This window comes from Neolamprologus multifasciatus, chromosome 3 (genome assembly GCF_963576455.1).
Source record: "Neolamprologus multifasciatus chromosome 3, fNeoMul1.2, whole genome shotgun sequence".
Classification (NCBI taxonomy): Eukaryota; Metazoa; Chordata; class Actinopteri; order Cichliformes; family Cichlidae; genus Neolamprologus; species Neolamprologus multifasciatus.
The window spans coordinates 29,931,317-29,949,466 of record NC_140441.1 but is presented as its reverse complement, the minus strand read 5'-3'; the positions used below and the strand labels follow the sequence as shown (position 1 = coordinate 29,949,466).

Sequence of the window (18,150 nt, the reverse complement as noted above, 5' to 3'; positions counted from 1 at the left end):
AATTTTGCCTTTAAAACTAAAACGAAGCTGCATTTTAATTGGCCATTGAGTGCATTTCTCTTTTTGTCTTTATCAGACTGTGTGCAGTGTTACTCCTTTATGGTTAGAGTTATATTTTTACTTGTTATTTTGCCATAATCTTGACAGCACCTTAAACTGGTGATTAGAGAGATTTTTCAAAATGAATACAGAAAAGTCCTTGTTTTAAAAAAAATACCTTCTGGGAAAAATCTGGATAGTTTTTGATGTGTTGTCCAAAGATCAAGTTGGCATTAGTTTGCTTATTTAGTCTGCAAAATAACCCAAAGCACCACCCAGTGTCTGTTTTTGAAACATTTCGTTTGACCTTCTGCATCTCCATCTCTCTGCAGTGATTTGTCCATGCAGTGGAGTCAGCTGTCCAGACCTTACTCCTCCACTGACCGAAGCAGCTCCCTGGGCTCCATGGAGAGCTTGGACACACCTACACCCACCACGCAGCCATACTCCGACTCCCATAATTCACCAGTCGATCCCACCCTCTTCAACAATAAGAGAGACTCTGCCTACAGCTCCTTCTCCGCCAGCTCAAACACATCTGACTACGCGACAGTCCCTCTGAGACCCGGTGAAGCCAACTCAATGGATAACCTCTTGTCTTGTCAAGGCTACCCTGTTAGAGACACCTCAACCCTTTGCGAGTCACCTAGTGAGGGCAAAGATGAGGCACCGCTGATCACACAAAAGTCCAGATCACTGACTAGGCCGAGACCAAGGCCCATCGAGGTAAAAGAGAGACCCTCGTCCTGCTGCTATGAGCAGGAACGGAGGGGTGGAGGCTTTGAGATTCTAAGAAATGGAGAAACAGGAATGGAAAGAAAAAAGAACCCTCCTCAGCCTCCAACCAGAAAGGATAGTTTTAGGGCAACCCGGAGTCATCCCAATTCCACCAACCCACGTTGTGCTTCTGCTCCTATTGAAAGTTCTGGTGTTTCTTCTTATTATGAAGAAAACAAGCTCTCGCTTAATCTTGAATCAGGAATGCATAATGGCTTCCCTGCACCAGGAGAAGGAGGTCAAAGTGGGAATTTCGAGAAGGATACTTTAGATACGCACTGTATCCAGACAGAAGATATTAGATTTATAAAATGTGACACTAGTGCTCATAAAGACTACAACTCAGAGAGCACCTCAGAAAACCTCTCTGAACCACTGACAACTTCCTTAAATCCCAAGCTCCCCTCTGATTCTGACGCCTTGCCTGCAGAAGCCTCCACCGAGGTTCAAGAGCAGTCCCGTATCTCCCACACTCAGACCAAGCACTGCTCTAGTGTGCTACACAGGCACAGTGCTCCCGAGAAGCTCCTTGCTACACAACTTCAATTGCTGCAGTTTAACAGTGACAGCCCTTCTGTGGAACCATGCAGTCTATCAAACCCTTCTGAGCCCTCTTTGTCTCCCTGCAGCAGCCAGTGGTCCCCTTCATCACTTCAGCCAATGAGTGAACACCAAGAAGCTTCTCAAAACCACCTTCATGCCACGTCAAACAAATGGGGAGGTAGCCGATGCTCAACCCCAGGATCTGTGTTCTTCGAAGGAGATGGTGATGACAAAGATTCAAGAGAGAGGCTGAATGTGAATGGCGGTTCTCTCACACCGGATCAGCATCACATGCCATGGGGTCGCTCTGTGAGCGTGCCAGGGGAGAGCACAGGATTGTCAGCACAGGAAAGACTGAGCTCTGAGCAGATGCTTGAGCGGGACTTTGAGCCTCTTAGTGCTGCTGCAAGTATGGATACCTTACTGGATGAGCAAAGAGCAGTGGACAGAGGAAAAGGTGAAGAAAAAAAACAAGAAGTTGTAGAAGGTGAGGCAAGTGCAAAAAAGTCCAACTCTTCCAGGAACCATCGAAGGAACCGCCGGCGAAGCGAGAGATTTGCCACCAACCTGCGCAATGAAATTCAGAGGAAAAAGGCCCAGCTTCAGCGCAGTCGAGGTCCAGGAGGGTTACTGTGTAGTAGAGAAACTGTCCAGGAGGAGGATCCAGATGTCAATGAGGAGGGAGATGCAGAACAGCCAGCCCAGGAAGAGGGTGCCAAGGCTACATTTGCCACTCCTTCTCTTCCCCAAGATTCCCAGACCTCAGAACCAGTCATACCATCAAACACCTCAAGTGAATCAGACTGTGATGTCTTAAAGACTCAGTCTCACTCCCTAACCTACCCTCAGAACAATAGTTTATCCAGGTCTGTCCAAATTCTGGACCCAGGCTCCCCGAGTTTTGGTGTTGGCATCCGAGTTGTGGAGGAACCAGCTCCCGCTGGCAAGGCCCGCCGTTGGCGTTGGACCCCTGAGCACAAACTCCAACCAGAACCTGATCAAGACAGACAGTGCAGAGTTTCCAATGAGAGCGTTTTAGGAGTAACAGGGTCTCGTCATGGAGTTTGTGCTTTCACCTCATCATCTACATCAACATACGGCCGCTCGTCTTCAGGTTCTCGAACGGAGGATTCTGATATCCTTCCGTTTGCAGATAGAATGAAGTTTTTTGAGCAAACGAGCAAGGGCGTGTCTGTTTCAAATGCCCTGGGGTCTATCCGGAGCACCAGAGGGGGAGAGCCTCCAAACCAAAGGAGATATTCCTATCAGGGGGGACCGCAGGAAAGCTCCCTGCTTTCAAATACTGTGGAGGCCAGGAGGCAGTCTGTGAGTAACAGCAGGGAGAGGCAGAAAGAAAAGGAGAGGGAACAAGCGAGAGAAAGGGAGGAGAGGTTGAGGGAGCGAGAGGAGAGGCTAAGAGAAAGGGAGAAGCAGCAGGAAAAGGAAAGACAAGAGAGGGAACTGAAAATGGAGAGGGCAAGGATGAGAGAGATGGAGCGGGAGAGAGAGCGAGAGGAGCGGGTCCGACAGTGGGAAAGGGAAAGGGAGCTCGAGCTGGAAAGGGAAAAAGAAATGGAGAGAGCCAGAGAACGAGAGCGACTCCAAAATCAAAGAGAGAAAGAGCTTGAGAGAGAAAGAGAGAAGGAAAGGGAAGAAGACTGTCAGCTCACCTCTCATCAGGAGTGTTATCGTAGCTGTGGCTTCACAGTAAAAACTCAAGACTTCCAACAACACAAGGAGAACTTCCACAACTTCCAGCCCAAACCTCAGATATTCTCCCACAGCCAAACCCAGAGTCACGTCCCACGATCAGCTTTTTATCCAGTCAGCACCCCTTCCCAGCGACCAGAGAACCGACAAGCTCTGCCCCCGGGATTCTCAGCACAGAGCTACACATCTGCAGAGGTAAGAGGGATGCTCCAAGGGTCTACTCCATTTTATTTTGCCTTGCCCCAACTAAGTGAGCAGGAAACATGGTAATGCCCCAGATACGACTATACAATAGCATAGGGCTGGGCGATATGACCCAAACTTCATATCTCGATATTTTTTACCTGGACGGCGATATAAGATATATATCTCGATATATTTTTTTAAAGCCATAAAGTAAGAACAAAAAGAGAGTTCTTAGTCAAAGCTGTGTCCCAGATGTCACACAGGCACTTTTATTAACATAGAGCGTAGATGTACAAAAATTTACTCAAAAATAAATTATCAGCATTTATTAAATAATAATGCTCCATAAATAAAAGAAAACAATGTTGTTTTTGTGCATAACAAAAAGCTCACAATTGTGCAGTCAAAATGTAAACTAACAGACGATGAGCATAATAACAAAGACAGATTTCACAGCTGCTCTGTTCCCAAGTTCTACTGCGTGACTGACAGCCTTGAGTTTGAAATCCTCGTCGTAACCACGTCTCTTAACAGGTGCCATTTATGGTCCTTATACACAGTAGGGTAATATTACGTTGAAGCACAGTACGTATCACTCCGCGAGGCTCCTCGGTAGCCGTAATGCTCTGACAATCCATCAACCGGTGCAGCACCGTAGCTTACCAAAGTCGTACTAAAACATTTTTTGACAGATTGCTGAGCGCTGTGTACCACATAAAATCGGTTCGCGGCCATCAAGCACAACCAGAATTCATACATAAGGCGCGCTGTCAGCTTTTGAGAAAATGAAAGGATTTTAGGCTGTGCAGCGCCTCTGGGCTGCATGGCGTTAGCGTGGTTAGCTCGTTAGCGTGGTTAGCTAGCTAACACATTGATGGCGTCCAGCCCCACACACGGGGCGATGCGCAGTAACTCGTTAACGGAGATTTGCCGTGTCCATCTTGTCTCTGCCTGCAGGTGAAGCGATGGGGGAGGAGGGGGAGTTGTGTTCAGTGAAGGAGAGGCGAGGCCGAGTAACGTTGTGTAAAGAGAAAAGTGGACGAAAGAGAGGCAAATTTGCGGCTCCACAAGTATAATTATAACGTAACATAGACTATATCGATATAAAGGATATTGTCACATCTTATATCTCGTATAAAAATATATCGATATTTTTTAAAAACTCGATATATCGCCCAGCTCTACAATAGCATCAGCAAAGTAGAATTCGTTTACTGTCCCCTTTTAAAAACAAAACAACCCTCATTGACTTGTTCACTTCATATTTTGCCTCTGCCTCACCTGCAGTAACCCTACTACTAATGGTTGCTTTATGTTGTAAGGTGAAGACTCCAAAACCCCAATTAAATTATCTCCATGAGCAAGCACTTGGCTACAGTGGCAAGGAAAAACTCCCTTTTAACAGGAAGAAACCCCAGCAAAGTTTCTATCTCCATATTTTAATTTTTGGCCTCTGATAAAGGATTTATGTGGGATTACAGTTTAAAATATAATAATAAGGTAATATAATAATAGTAATAATAAGGTATAAAACATCTAATTTTCCTATAGGAAAATTACAGGTGAAACATTTAAGAGCAGTTGGAAATTAAAAAACAAACAAACAATAACAATAATAACAATAATAATAACAATAATAATGAATAGCCAGGAATTTTTTTTTTAATCTTTTATACCAGTTTTGCACAATAATAATATGTAATACTTTTTTTGATTGCTCTACTAACTCTTTTGTGTTGATTTTATATGTGTAAAAGTACTGGCAGCAGCCAGTGAAACTCCTTCAAAGATTTTTTTTTTTAAAACTTGACCTCTGAACTCAAGGTCACTGAAATTTAAACTTGTCTGAGATTTTTAATATTTACACCTATGTTATTATTTTCTGGATTCTAGGGTAATTTCCTTATGAAATTACCACATTCACATGATTTTCAGAAAACTTGACCTCTGACCTTGACCTTGAGGTCGAGGTCGCTGAGATTCCTGCCCGTCACATGACATGCGCACCTAACCGTGGCAAAAGGTTAGTCTACAGCGCTGATTTTGTTTGTAGGGGTGCTTGCTGTACAGTGGACAGGAAATACTGAAAACCACAGATCAAAGTGACGCCTAGGGATGGGTATCGTTTAGGTTTTATCCGATACCGGTGCCAAACCGGTACTTTTGAAACGGTGCCGGTGCTTAAACGGTGCTCAAACTGGTGCTTAAAGAATGGAGAACACAAAATTGGTCCAAAAACCTCTCATGTTTAGCTGTTTTTTTTTGTAAAAAGATAACAATGTTAGCCTTTTCTGCAGCTATGGGGCATATATGGTATCACTCTTGGCTGGAAGCAGTGCTTAAACAATGGAAAAAACAAAAACTTTGTCCAAAAACCTCTCATGTTTAGCTGTTTTCCACTTTTTCTTTGGTCATTTTAGCCTTTTTGGCCAGGGTGAAGGGAGTATCTGCCATCAAACAAGAAGACAGCCGCATGTAACTATGACAGTGTTTGCTAGTTCACCTTACATGCATTAATGTAATAACGTGGTTAGCCTACTCAACGTAAATTACACATGAACAACATGAAGCTACTCACGCAGAGAAGAACGGCTGCTGCTGCCATCATCATTTCTGCTACACTAGCAGGGCTCCGGGTCCGATAACAGGCACCACACCCGCAGTAGATGTGCACGGTGTGAGGTCTAGCAGCAAGCTATCAAATACGGCGCATTTCTCGGCTTTAAAAAAAAAGCGCTATGCGTCGCCAGGTGTTTCATCGGATTCGAGGTGTTACCTCCTTTGACAGTGTCACAGTATCAGCTTAAAGCACTTGTTGCAGGCTGCTGAGTTTGCATATTTTGCTGTGAAGTACAGCCAGACTTTTGACTGCTTCGCCTTGGGCATTTTTAATCTGTAGCTCTGCTCTAAAAGAACTTACGTACCTGGCCCCGCCTACTATCCTCGGAAACGTAAAATGATTGGCTAGAATCTAAAGTGTATCACATCTCAGGAAAAAAAAGCACCGAAATAAAGCACCGAAATGTGCGCTGCTTTTCGGTCTGGTTACTACCGTTTATGTCAGAACCGGTGCCATCATGGCACCGGACACCGGTACCCATCCCTAGTGACGCCTTTTGATTTTATCTTTGTGTTTTTGCTTTTTAAGGCCTTAAAAAAAGCACCTTAGTTAACGTTTAAACTAAGCAAAACTGTTATTTTATGCTTGAGTAAACCTCGCTTTAAAATAATGGTTAAAAATACTTATCTCAGTCAGTCAGACTTTATGATTTTTCGTTGGGTTGAATGCCAATTTATTTTGCTTTTTTGTGTAAAACACCTTTTTGTGCATTCACAAGTGGCGCTCAAGCTAAACCATTGTTTGCCATAATTACCAATAAACTAATTTCTGTGTTAACGTTGCGTTATCATATTGAGGCAATGATCCTGAGAGGCAGCCTGCCTAAGTTGAATCACAGCCAGTGTTCCAGCAGCATTGAAACTTAGTACCTCTTTAGAGAGTGAAAAGTAAACTTTTCTGCTGGACCAAGCTGAGATGATCACCGGAGACCGAAAACTATCTCGCTCCTTTCAACCAGCACCACAAAGGGATCGAGTGGCCTCGCTTGGATGTTGGAGCTAAGTGGCCGCTCGGTCCAAGTGCTCCGCGGTTGAACAGTGGGTTTGAAGCCGGGCCTCTTATCCTGCATGCGGTCACAGTCTGAAATTCTCATTCAGCAGATTGTTGCAGCAGAACTTAGAGAGAGAGAGAGAACGAGCAGCGGCGGGACACTTGTGTCAGCGATAATAGCGGCGTAGGGTTACATCTTTACCACAAATTGATTCGACTTAGGGGGGCACAGACCCTCGTCTGAACTTTTGCTTCTTCTGTGAACTCATGCACATTCGTGCCCTCATCATTCAACACCAAGCAATCCACACTGACATTTGTTTTGGACTAAATGTACTTTGAGTTCAGCATATGTTTGGTTCAGGACACTTCTGTGAGGGTTCGCCACACCGAGGCCCCCGGGGAGCCGTGAACCTCGGCCTCCTCCGTGTCGGCATTCTTCTCAAGTCAAAGGTTGCTGGTTTGATGCCACAGCGATAACCCCGTGTGTTTAAATCTGCCGCTGACAAGGTCCATTGTTTTTTAGTGGTAACAGATGTGCTGGATGGGTGATAAGGGGAAACCCTAATATCCAGGTGTCGATGTGACGGTCAGCCTTAAAATTCACTCATTTCACGCAGTTCCCTTTTGTATTGAGAAGTGAGGTTTGTGCTGTCATTAAGGTGTGTGTGTGTGTCTGTGTGGTCATGTGTTTTGGATACAGGACAGAAACCAAAATCTTTGCGGCCGCTTTTATTATTTGTGGTCTGTCACTGAGTAAAAGGAGGCCGGCTGTGCCTTTAAATTCAATTGATGTTTTGCAAAATTAGATTCCTTTTTTTTTCCTTCTAATTTTACCTCCCACGTCATTACAAAAACACACAATGTACTCTTTGAAGCAATATATCCTTCCCCAAAGGCCATCAGTTGTTATTTATACTCAAAATGAAACAAATTCATGTTAATCATTGAGCTGGCAGCAGATTACGATCAGTTGGAAGACTTAACTTGGTTACGAAATTATTTTTAGATGAAGATGTCAATCCAGCCGTGTTTCCAGCTTAATATTCTTCTATGAGTCTGTTTTTAGCTTTGGCATGATTTTATACATGAGGTGATGGGGAAATTGGACTAAGACCAGCCGTAGCATCCACTGAGGGATGTCTGCGAGGTGGGAACAGTCCGAGGCTGAGGCAGCAGTAGAGTCATGAGCTTTGAGAGCTTTCTTTACGGTAGCCACGTAAAGAATGATAACAAACCGAACAGCATCACCAGAAAGCAGACTGGGTGGGAGTCGATGACAGATGGACAAAAATGTTTTTACATCCACCACAGTGACAGAGCTACAGAATAAAGAATGTAAACAACCTGGTTAAATGACAGCAGCCGTCAGTTGTTCTGTGTGTCCAGAGGGAGGGCATGGGGTCTACTCCACAACATTTATTTCACAGCTTAACGCATTATTCTGCAGTTCCAGACTTCCTGTATAAAAATGTTTCTCTTGTATAACAGTTATGGCCAAAACGTGTCATAAATAGTGCTAAGTCCCTTTTAATAATAAGTCAAAGAGCCATCCAAGTGCTTGTGAAATAGAGCTTATTATTAGTTGTTATCTTTTGGTTTTATGCTCTGCTGACATCAAGTGACGGCCAAATATGTAAAATTCACTTCCAGCTGTGCCAACAGAAAAACCATCTGAACGTTCTGATTTGCATCACAGACAGTCAGAAAATATTCCTCCACAGCTGTGTGTGTGTGTGTGTGTGTGTGTGTGTGTGTGCGCGCTCACTATTTCCCCTGTGTAGTCAAAACAATTTTGGAAGCTTCTAGAAAATTGTGCAAAAGTCTTAAGCCACCCCTTCATATGTCTTCATATTATTCCATCTGACACCTAAGTTCACAGCCTGAACTGTCTTAGGCAGCTAACTTCTTTACGTAGTTTTCAGGAATGGTTCTTCAGGTTTCTTGAAGGACTCTCAAAGCTCTTCTTTGGATGTTGGCTGCCATTAGATGATCCTACACTGCTTCAAGTATATTGAGCTTTGGGCTCTGGGGAGGCCAATCCCTGACTGATAGTGTGTCACTTCTGGGTTTTTCTGTCCAGGTATGCTTTTACTACACTGACAGTGTGTTTGGGGTCATTATCATGGTAAAAAATAATGAAGTTGTTGCCAGTCAGACACTTTACAGATGATATTGCATAGTGAATCAAAATCTGAAGGGACTTTCTTTCTTCATTATTCCACCAATTTTGACAAGATCTCCAACACCTCCGGCTGAAATGCAGCTCCCAACCATGACAGAGCCTCTACCATGTTTTACAGATGGCCGTAGACCCATCTCCTGACTTCCTCCATACATATTGTCAGTGATTTGAACCAAAAATGTAAAAAAAATGGATTCATCACTCCATCAAACCTGTTTCCATTGATTTTCAGTTTTCAGTTTCTCCCTGTTTTGCTTAAGAAGGTCCACTGAGACATTTATGATGAGGCTTCAGTGAACAGTAGATGGATCAACTGAAGAAGGCCTGGAGAGTTATTGCTCAAGACCAATTTAAAAAATAAGTCCGGCTCCTTGGAAGCAAAATATGCTTGTTTTACTGACATAAAATAGTGGCTTTGACTGTAAAATAGACAACAGTGCAGGAGATGAAAGGAGCGATCCATCCTGTCTAAATAAAATCTTAAGTGAACAAACAAATCTACAAAAGCTACATGTACTACAAACAGAAACATCCTGCAATAATGCGAAGATGAGGTTAGCAATCTCTTTAACTGCATCCCAGGTAACTGTTACGTGCAGGGAGAAAAGGACCCAAATGCAAAGCAAAAGCAAAAAAGAGCAGAACTCAAACACAGAACGACAACGAGGCACGCAATCCAAACAGAGAGCAGGAACAGTCCATCACAAATGCTGTCCACAAAGAAGACAGCCAGAGGAGTGTACTGCAAAGGATGATTCCCAGCAAACTGACTTCAGGGTAAACCCTGTGTTTTCAGTGTTATGAAGGTCTCGCTGCCTTCCATTACAAAAAGCAGCCTTACTAAACAGTCCTCACTCGAGCACATGTGATGTGATGAAGAAAGAAAAGTTATAAATAGGAAGACAACAAACAACTCGGAGTGGAAAATGTACAGATGAAGAGATTTACAATTAAATTACACAAAAATACACAACAAATGTTAATATAATTATTAAAAGTCAGACAAATGCGTTTTTAGAAGACAACTTAAATAAGGTAGAGATGGAGAATATATTAAAAACAAAAGTGCATTTCAATCTATATAACAATAAAATGTTGACTCATTGTAGTTCATCAAGTTTGGTTTTAGACTTATAAATGCTTCACACTCAGCACAAGTTACCTCCACCTCTCTAAACCCCGTCACCACTGCAGGGTGGAGTAACACACCAATTTCCCTTCAGCTGGGACGTGTGCTGAACATCACTCAGCTCCAAATTGAAGCCTTCCTTCATTCCTTTGGTGTTATTAACCGGCATTAAATCTCTCCACAGACCTATCCTGCCAGGCAGCAGGAAACAAGCAAGCTCAACAGGAAGTACAGCCTGACCGAGAGGTGAGCCGCTTCCTTCTTCACCCGCACCTTTTTTTTTTTTCCTTCTTCTTTCTGACCTGGTTATCTTCACGTATTTGCTCACGGCCTTTCTTTTCACTCGCTCCATCCCCTGTGTGGTTCTCCGGAGGCGTTTAGGTGCGGTCGGGCCATTGTGCACTGGCGGGCGGAAATCCCACTCAGTCATGCCCGGCTGTGATTTGCCTGTAATGAGCTCTAAGTGTGTGGAGTAATCACGCGTGCTCGAAAAATGACCATAATGATATGTGGTTGGATGTATGCTAGCGGGAGGGGCATTTAGGACGCATAGTGCTCGTTAAAGGGCCTCTGCTCGGATTTGACCAGAGACAGAAACAGTTCAGTGAGCATGGTATGCACAAAGGAAACATTTACTGTAATTGAACTTTCACTGTCTCTGTGTTTTTGTTCCTGATGTGCTTTTTTTCAGGAATACTCCCTCTGGAAATGTCCATCTTGTCTTTTGTTACTCGAACTTTGATTGTTTTTATTTAGCAGTTTATTTTAACAGGAAGACTCAATTTTGGGGGGCAAATAAACTGTTTCCAAAAGCATTTTCAAAACTTTAACAGTATACACACTTTACAAATAGAGCACAATGTCATCAGAAGAATTTGTGAAAAACGTGGCATTTGGAACCAATTCAAAACAAAAATTTCAACCCAACCTGCTCTAAACCACCTTTTCTGTTCAGTTAGAAGGTTTGAAGCATGTTTTCTCTCAGCAGCAACTCCCGTATTTCAGTTTTAAATAGAAGATCAAAGATGCATGTGTTTTGTGACGTGCAACTGTAAGAAAATCCTGCCAGCATGGATAAAAGCAAGCACAATGCTCACGATTTCAGTCTGTATAAGTGCAGTCGATAACTGGCACACACTTCATTTTATTTTTGCTTCTTTGATAAAGGAAAACATCATTACTTACGGTGTAAATGGTAAATGGCCTGTATTTGTATAGCACTTTTACTAGTCCCCAAGGACCCCAAAACGCTTTACACAACCAGTCATCCACACATTCACACACTGGTGATGGCAGCTACATTGTAGCCACAGCCACCCTGGGGTGCACTGACAGAGGCGAGGCTGCTGGACACTGGTGCCACCGGGCCCTCTGACCACCACGAGTAGGCAACGGGTGAAGCGTCTTGCCCAAGGACACAACGACCAACACTTTATTAAGTACACCTTGCTATTACAGTGTTGGACAGCTTTCGCCTTTGCGGCTGCTTTAATTGATCATGGTGTAGATTCAACAAGGTGCTGGAAACATTCCTCAGAGATTTGGATCCTTGTTGGCATGAGAGCATCACACAGTTGCTGCAGATTTGTCAGCTCCACATCCATGAGGAGAATCTCCCGTTCCACCACATCCCAAAGGTGCTGTGTTAGACTGCGATCTGGTGACTGTGGAGGCCACTTGAGTGCGGTGAACTCATTGTCATGGTCAAGAAACCAGTTTGAGATGATGTGAGCTTTGTGACATGGTGTGTTATCCTGCTGGAAGCAGCCATCAGAAGATGGTACACTGTGGTCATAAATGGATGGACACGGTCAACAACAATACTCTGTGGGGTTTAAATGATGCTCAGTTGGTACTAAGGGGACCAACGTGTATCCACACACTGTTACACCGACACCAGCCTGAACCAGTGATACAAGGAAAAACCTCAGCATGCCATCTAAATGTCGTGTGAATTGTAGCCCCAGTCTCCTGGTCTTAGCTGACAGCAGAGGCACTCTGTGTGGTCTACTGCTGCTGTAGCCCATCTTCTGCATACCTTGGATGCAACGAGTGGTTACTTGAGTTGCTGTTACCTTCCTATCGGCTTGAAGCAATCTGGTCATTCTTCTTCACCCACCCACTGTTTTCCTCACTGGACATCTTCTCTTTTTAGACCATTCTCTGTACACCACAGAAATGGTTGTGTGGGAAAATCCCACACAAATCAGCTGTTCCTGAAATACTCAGACCAGCCCGTCTGGCAGCAACAATCATCCCAAACTCAAAGTCACTTAAATCTCATTTCTTCATCATTCTGATGCTCAGTTCATGCAGTCTTTGGACATTGTCATAATAAATGTTTTTTGCAGTCATTTGGTGTTTGAACTGAACTGTTTTTGTTCAAATTTAGACAAAAAGAAACCGAAGAAATTTTTAAATTGTAAATTTCAGGCTTTGTCAAAGTTAGAAATATAGAAATCACCGGCAAAGGCTGAAAATTCATGTGGTGTGAATGTGAGAAACAGCTAGGCTGGCTCTGTCTCTGATTAGTGTTGACTAAGCCTCATCCTCAGCTGAGCTCTGTTACAAGGAATTTGTGTTGCGATGTTTCTGAGCTATTCCTTTATCTATAAGCTTGGCTCACTGTCTATTTATTTATAAAATAACCTTTCTCGTGTCACTCTTCTTTCTCTACAACAAAAGGGACTATCCAAGTTGGAGGCGGGAGTCCAGACCTCCAGAGAACATCGGTCAGTACCAGCAGCACCTCCAGCAGCCTCGATGGGGCCTCAGACACACAGACAGTAGCACCGATGACCACAACGGCTACGCCTTTGCACCTCCACCAGCTCCTCTTTATCTCAGAGGTCGAGCCATGTCCGAAAACGACCTCCGCTTCGACAGCAACCAGCGCTGGTCCCCTTCAATTTCCATGGCAACCAGCCAGACCCTGAGTGAGGTGGAGGAAGGCAACATGAGACGTGGAGATGCATCGAGTGTTTCTAGGCAAAACAGGAAGAAGACACCCCCTCCTCCAAGACCACCACCCCCAAAGTGGGAGCAGTTCCACCGCCGGCGAGCGTCTCACCACACTCTGTTTTCCTCCTCATCTGCTTCTGCTGCTCCTCACTCCATCCCTGCCTCCTTCAACTCTCCAGGGGCTCACTATTCAGCTCACTCGTCCACCTACGTCCCTCCACCTGACACCTCCAGGCAGAGGTCCTTCAGTCTTCCTCCAGAGAGGCAGGAAGTGGTGGAGGGCGGGTGCCCGAGATGCAGCTGCAGTCAAACCCAGGAACGCACAATCGCCCCGTCCAATCAGAATCAGCCTCAGTTTCAGGAACGCCTCATTACCGTTGCTCCGCCTAGCCCCATGTTCTCCAGGAGGGGATTCAGGCCGGTGGCTCCGCCCCATAGAGAAAGGGAGGCTGAATCACCTCTGCCGCCTCCACCGCCTCATCCTCCTTCAGTAGCAAAGGAGAACAGTGTGAGCAGGTGAGACTGGAGAAAATGCTGAGGTTTATAAATAACTTTGTTTTTTCATTAAATGTTGAATTATTTGTTTTAGAAAAGTCAGAAAAACGAGAAGAAAAAACTTTTGCATAACAGAACAAGAAAATGATCGATTCCTGTTCTCAGGAATAGAAAACCAGTAAAGATCAATATTTAATGGGCTAATATCAGTCACTGTTAATATTTTAATCAGTGTTGGGCAAGTTACTTTGACAAAGTAATTAATTATAGTTACTATTTACTTTCTACTTACTAGAGTTAGTAACTGAGTTACAAGATTCTAAAAGTAATTAATTACTTGAAAAGTAACTATTGCTTTACTTTAAAAAAAATCTTTAACCCTCTGGTCCAGGGTATAATTGGCCATTTTTGACTACTTTTGATTTTCTCTCTACATTTTACCTTTAAAAACTGTTTACTTTGCTTTGTTTGGTCTCATTCTTTTCAGCACAACCTCACGTGTCTGAAAGTACAGTTATGTTTTCATTTTGACGTACTGTATTAACACAATTGATCTAAAATCAGACAAAAAAACATAAAATAAAATAAAAGTAGAAATTTATATTTTATACTGTAACAACCACTTTCTTTTATCACCATTTCAAACTATTTACAGAACAATCAGCTGTTCTGCATTCAATAAGATGCCGCACAAATTATTTGTGCCACTCCAAAAAATAATTTCTGTCCACTATAAAGAAGAACATCACAGCCTGATACCTGCAGGTCTGACAGCAGCAGGTGTATCACTCCTGCTTCTACCTGGAGACAGCAGTCGCCTCATTGTTCTGACACACAACACAAAACTATCCACAACACTACACAAGACAACACATTAACTACACACTCCAAACACGCTAAACGTCACAAATCTCTCAAAACTCGCTCTCTCTGTTTTTCTGCTGTCTCTCTCTCTCTCTCTCTCTCTCTTGTCGTCACTCCTAAAACGTCCCCCTCTTCCTAAACAACCAAATGTCATGTTGCCATATCTTTTTTTAATTGGTCGACATGGTGTATTTTTCCACCAAGACGAACGGGCTGTTTTTGTTTTGTGATTTTTTTTGCTCATAAGTAGAGAGCGCTTGCTGCGCTGTCCTTAGACAGTAAACGTGACGAAACTATTGAGGAAAAAACGCCGCGTATATATTGTTTATCATGACTCTGGTTTTACGTGGCCTATCAACACAATTTAAAAACTGGTATATATCACCATTTTGCTTTGTCATCTTTAAGTGGTCATGTTATTGGCTTACCATGACTACTATATTCTTCTTCAGCCAAACAGCAGCACTCATGTGATTGTTTTGCCCCCTGAGCTCCAGGTGTTGTGCCAGAAAGTGATCGTCGGGCAGAAAGTGATAGCTGAGCACGGGAGCGCTGCTTAAAGCTGTAGCACCCAGATTACTTGCGTAGATAGCTACTTCCGTGCAACTGTAACGCCGTTATTCCCATCACTGATTTTAATAGACTCCTAATTCCTGTGCTTGGTTTACTGATGTGTCAGATTATTTAAATTCTCTTGTTTCTCTGTAGTTCATCTGCGACGGACGTCAGCTACAGCCCAGACCACAACAAAATTACAGTCAAACCTTACAAACAGCAGCCCAGCGTGAGACCTGGAGCCGAGTGGGAGAGAGCTTCAGCCCCCAGGGTTCACAGCAACACGGCGACCCCTCCTATTTTAGAAAACGGAGGTGTCATCGAGGCTTCCGGTAGATATGCCAGTCGAACCGACTGCGAGCAACTTCGTGTGGATAGAGGCTTCCAGATGGAAGATCCGCAGAAGATCCTTGAAACAGGAACCGAATCAGAGACGACCCTCAGCCCGAGCCCAGAGCACAGCCTGGAGGCTGACCTGGACGTCCCCCTAGAGACCGACATCGATGACTTCCAGGAGGAGGAGCTTCCGGGAGAGGACATTCCCATCACAAGCGAGCTCCCGTGCTTCGCCCTCCCTGTCACGGTCCTGGAGACGGACATCGACACGCTCCCTGATTTTGAGGCATTGCCGTCAGGCAGGACAAGGGCGGAGAGCAGCTCCCTGGAGGAGGAGCTGGAGGGTGGGGAGAGCAGCAGCAGAGAGGGGCTGAGCCTGGAGGAGCTCTTCCCCCAGAGCAGTGAGGGCGAGTCGGGCACAGAGAGCTGGAGAGAAGCACAACCCGTAGAGCACAGCACAGACAGCCTGGATAGGTATAAGAGAAGAGTGTGTGTGTGTGTGTGTGTGTGTGTGTGTGCGCGCGCGTTACACAGACCATTTGATTTGTACAAGACTTAACTGTTCTCATCTAAGCTCATTCTGTTTCCCACAACCTTTCCAAAAGACTTGGTTCTTCTCTGTTAGGTTTACTGATGGTTTGTAGTCGCAGACACAGGTGCATGATGGGTAATTAGCACCACATAGAGCGCAGACGGGTTCAATCAACAAAGAAACATTTATTTTTCATTTTTGTCTTCACTTTTTTTAATGAAGTGTCTTTATTGTCACTGTATTATGTACAGCAATCTAAACAGTCCTAAAAAACATATAAAACTATATAAGATTTAAAAACAGATTTAAAAAGGGGAAAAGCATAAAAACAGTTTTTTAGTCTGTTTCACAGATTAAACAGGAGGTGACCGGGCTGGGAGAGATCTGTGATATGATTATGATATTAGGCTGTCTGAGGCAGTGGGAACTGTGTAGGTCCTCACAGTTTCCAATAATTTTAACCCTTGATAACACTGATAACCCTCTGGACCTTTTTCTGTGCCACCACACAACAAGGAAACCCCACGTGGAAGCAGTATGTTAAAATGCTAGTCTCCTGAGGACACTCGGGAAGTAAAGTCTCTGCTGTGCTTTCTGGGATCAGATCTTCCTTGATGTAAACTCCCAGAAACCAGATGTTTGTGACTCGCCTCCACATACTTCCCACTGATAATTAAAGACAGCACCTTTTGTCATGAATGTGTTTAGGAGCAGGTTGTTATCTCTGTGAACGGACACAATACCCTTCTTATCTTTAATTTCAACATCGTACAAACCTTTCCAAAGGCCTGGATTGAACCCTGACGAAGACAAGTTCTTTGACTTAACGGAGAAAACTTTTATTTTAGCTTACTTGTAGTCCAGACAAAGCCGTATAGGTGGAAGCGGGTCAAGTTACCAAAAAACGTAGTTAAAGTAATTGTAAAATTCTAAGTCATGGATTTATTTTTAATATTTCAACCCATTATAATAATAATAATAATGGATTGGATTTATATAGCGCTTTTCAAGGCACCCAAAGCGCTTTACAATGCCACTATTCATTCACTCTCACATTCACACACTGGTGTTATGTTGAAACAGAACTCTCCTAAGCATTACACAGTGTTGAAAAAACAAAACAAACTTTACTGTCCTCTCATTTGGCATCATGTTTCACAGTTTTGGAGCCGAGATGCCGCTCGTTAATGTCTTGCCTCATTAAACCCACGTAATTAATTGCACTTCTTTTACATGCACCTGTAATCACCGTATTTTTACAGCTTTGTCTGTCTTGCACCTCTTTTTGTCTTTTATCACTGTGGGAATAACATAAACTCCCCTGCCGGTGCCTTCTCCACAGGCGGTCAGGAGCTAGCTCCAGCTGTTCGTCCTATTACAGCACATCAACGGCCAAGGCTCAGATCCTGTCGCAGATGAAGGACTTCACAGATAACAGAGAGCGCGACAAGGATGACGAGCTGACCTACAAGGTAATTCATGCGACTGCTGTTTGAAGAACGGGTGTGGTGGAGATAAAGGGAGAGGACCGCTCCTGGTTATTGGGCTTTAAGTTCTTCCTCTGTTGTGCAGAAACAGCTGATGGAGAGCCTCCGGAAGAAGCTGGGAGTGCTGAGGGAGGCTCAGAGAGGACTGCAGGAGGACATCAGAGCCAATGCACAGCTGGGAGAGGAGGTAAGGACGAACTCATTCACCTGGTCATTATGTCAGCACAGAACAGAGAAGTGCAGAGAAGGTCAAAAGGAGCTGCACTGTCTTTGTGGATCTAGAGAAAGCATATGATAGAGAGAGGAGCTGTGGTCCTGCATGAGGAAGTCAGGAGGGGCAGAGAAGTATGTGAGGGTGGTGCATGTATGAGGACAGTGAGACAGCGAGGAGGTGTGCGATAGGATTGACAGATGGGTTCATGGTGGGGGTGGGATGATATGCACGATCTGATATCCTCATGTTGGTGTTGTTCCTGATAAAAAAACAAAACAAAAAAAACTAATTCTGGTCCAGGTTCACCATTGCAAGTGACCAATCACATTGTAGTGATAGGGGTTAAGGTTAACCAAACTATACCCTTAACCACAACTGCATCCTAACCCCCGCCCTGAGCCTGACCCGGACAGCCTCTCCTCCTAAGTGGATGTCATCAGCATTTTTGTTTTCTGTGACATCATAACAGTGTGATTGGTCAGATGCAGTGTTGATCCTGGACAAATATTATGATGATCCAGGAACAA

At 44.0% G+C, this 18,150-nt stretch overlaps 1 protein-coding gene across 2 annotated transcripts in view; it reads left to right on the top strand.

Moving 5' to 3' along the window:
• shroom4 (shroom family member 4) overlaps positions 1–18,150 on the top strand; it is a 103,680-nt gene that overhangs the window by 81,313 nt on the left and 4,217 nt on the right. For both annotated transcript variants that reach the window (XM_085153777.1, XM_085153778.1), the window contains 6 exons: positions 372–3,264; positions 10,364–10,425; positions 12,865–13,656; positions 15,208–15,864; positions 17,265–17,394; positions 17,495–17,596. In XM_085153777.1, the coding sequence (XP_085009903.1) occupies positions 372–3,264; positions 10,364–10,425; positions 12,865–13,656; positions 15,208–15,864; positions 17,265–17,394; positions 17,495–17,596 (4,636 nt within the window). The remainder of the gene's footprint in view (positions 1–371; positions 3,265–10,363; positions 10,426–12,864; positions 13,657–15,207; positions 15,865–17,264; positions 17,395–17,494; positions 17,597–18,150) is intronic.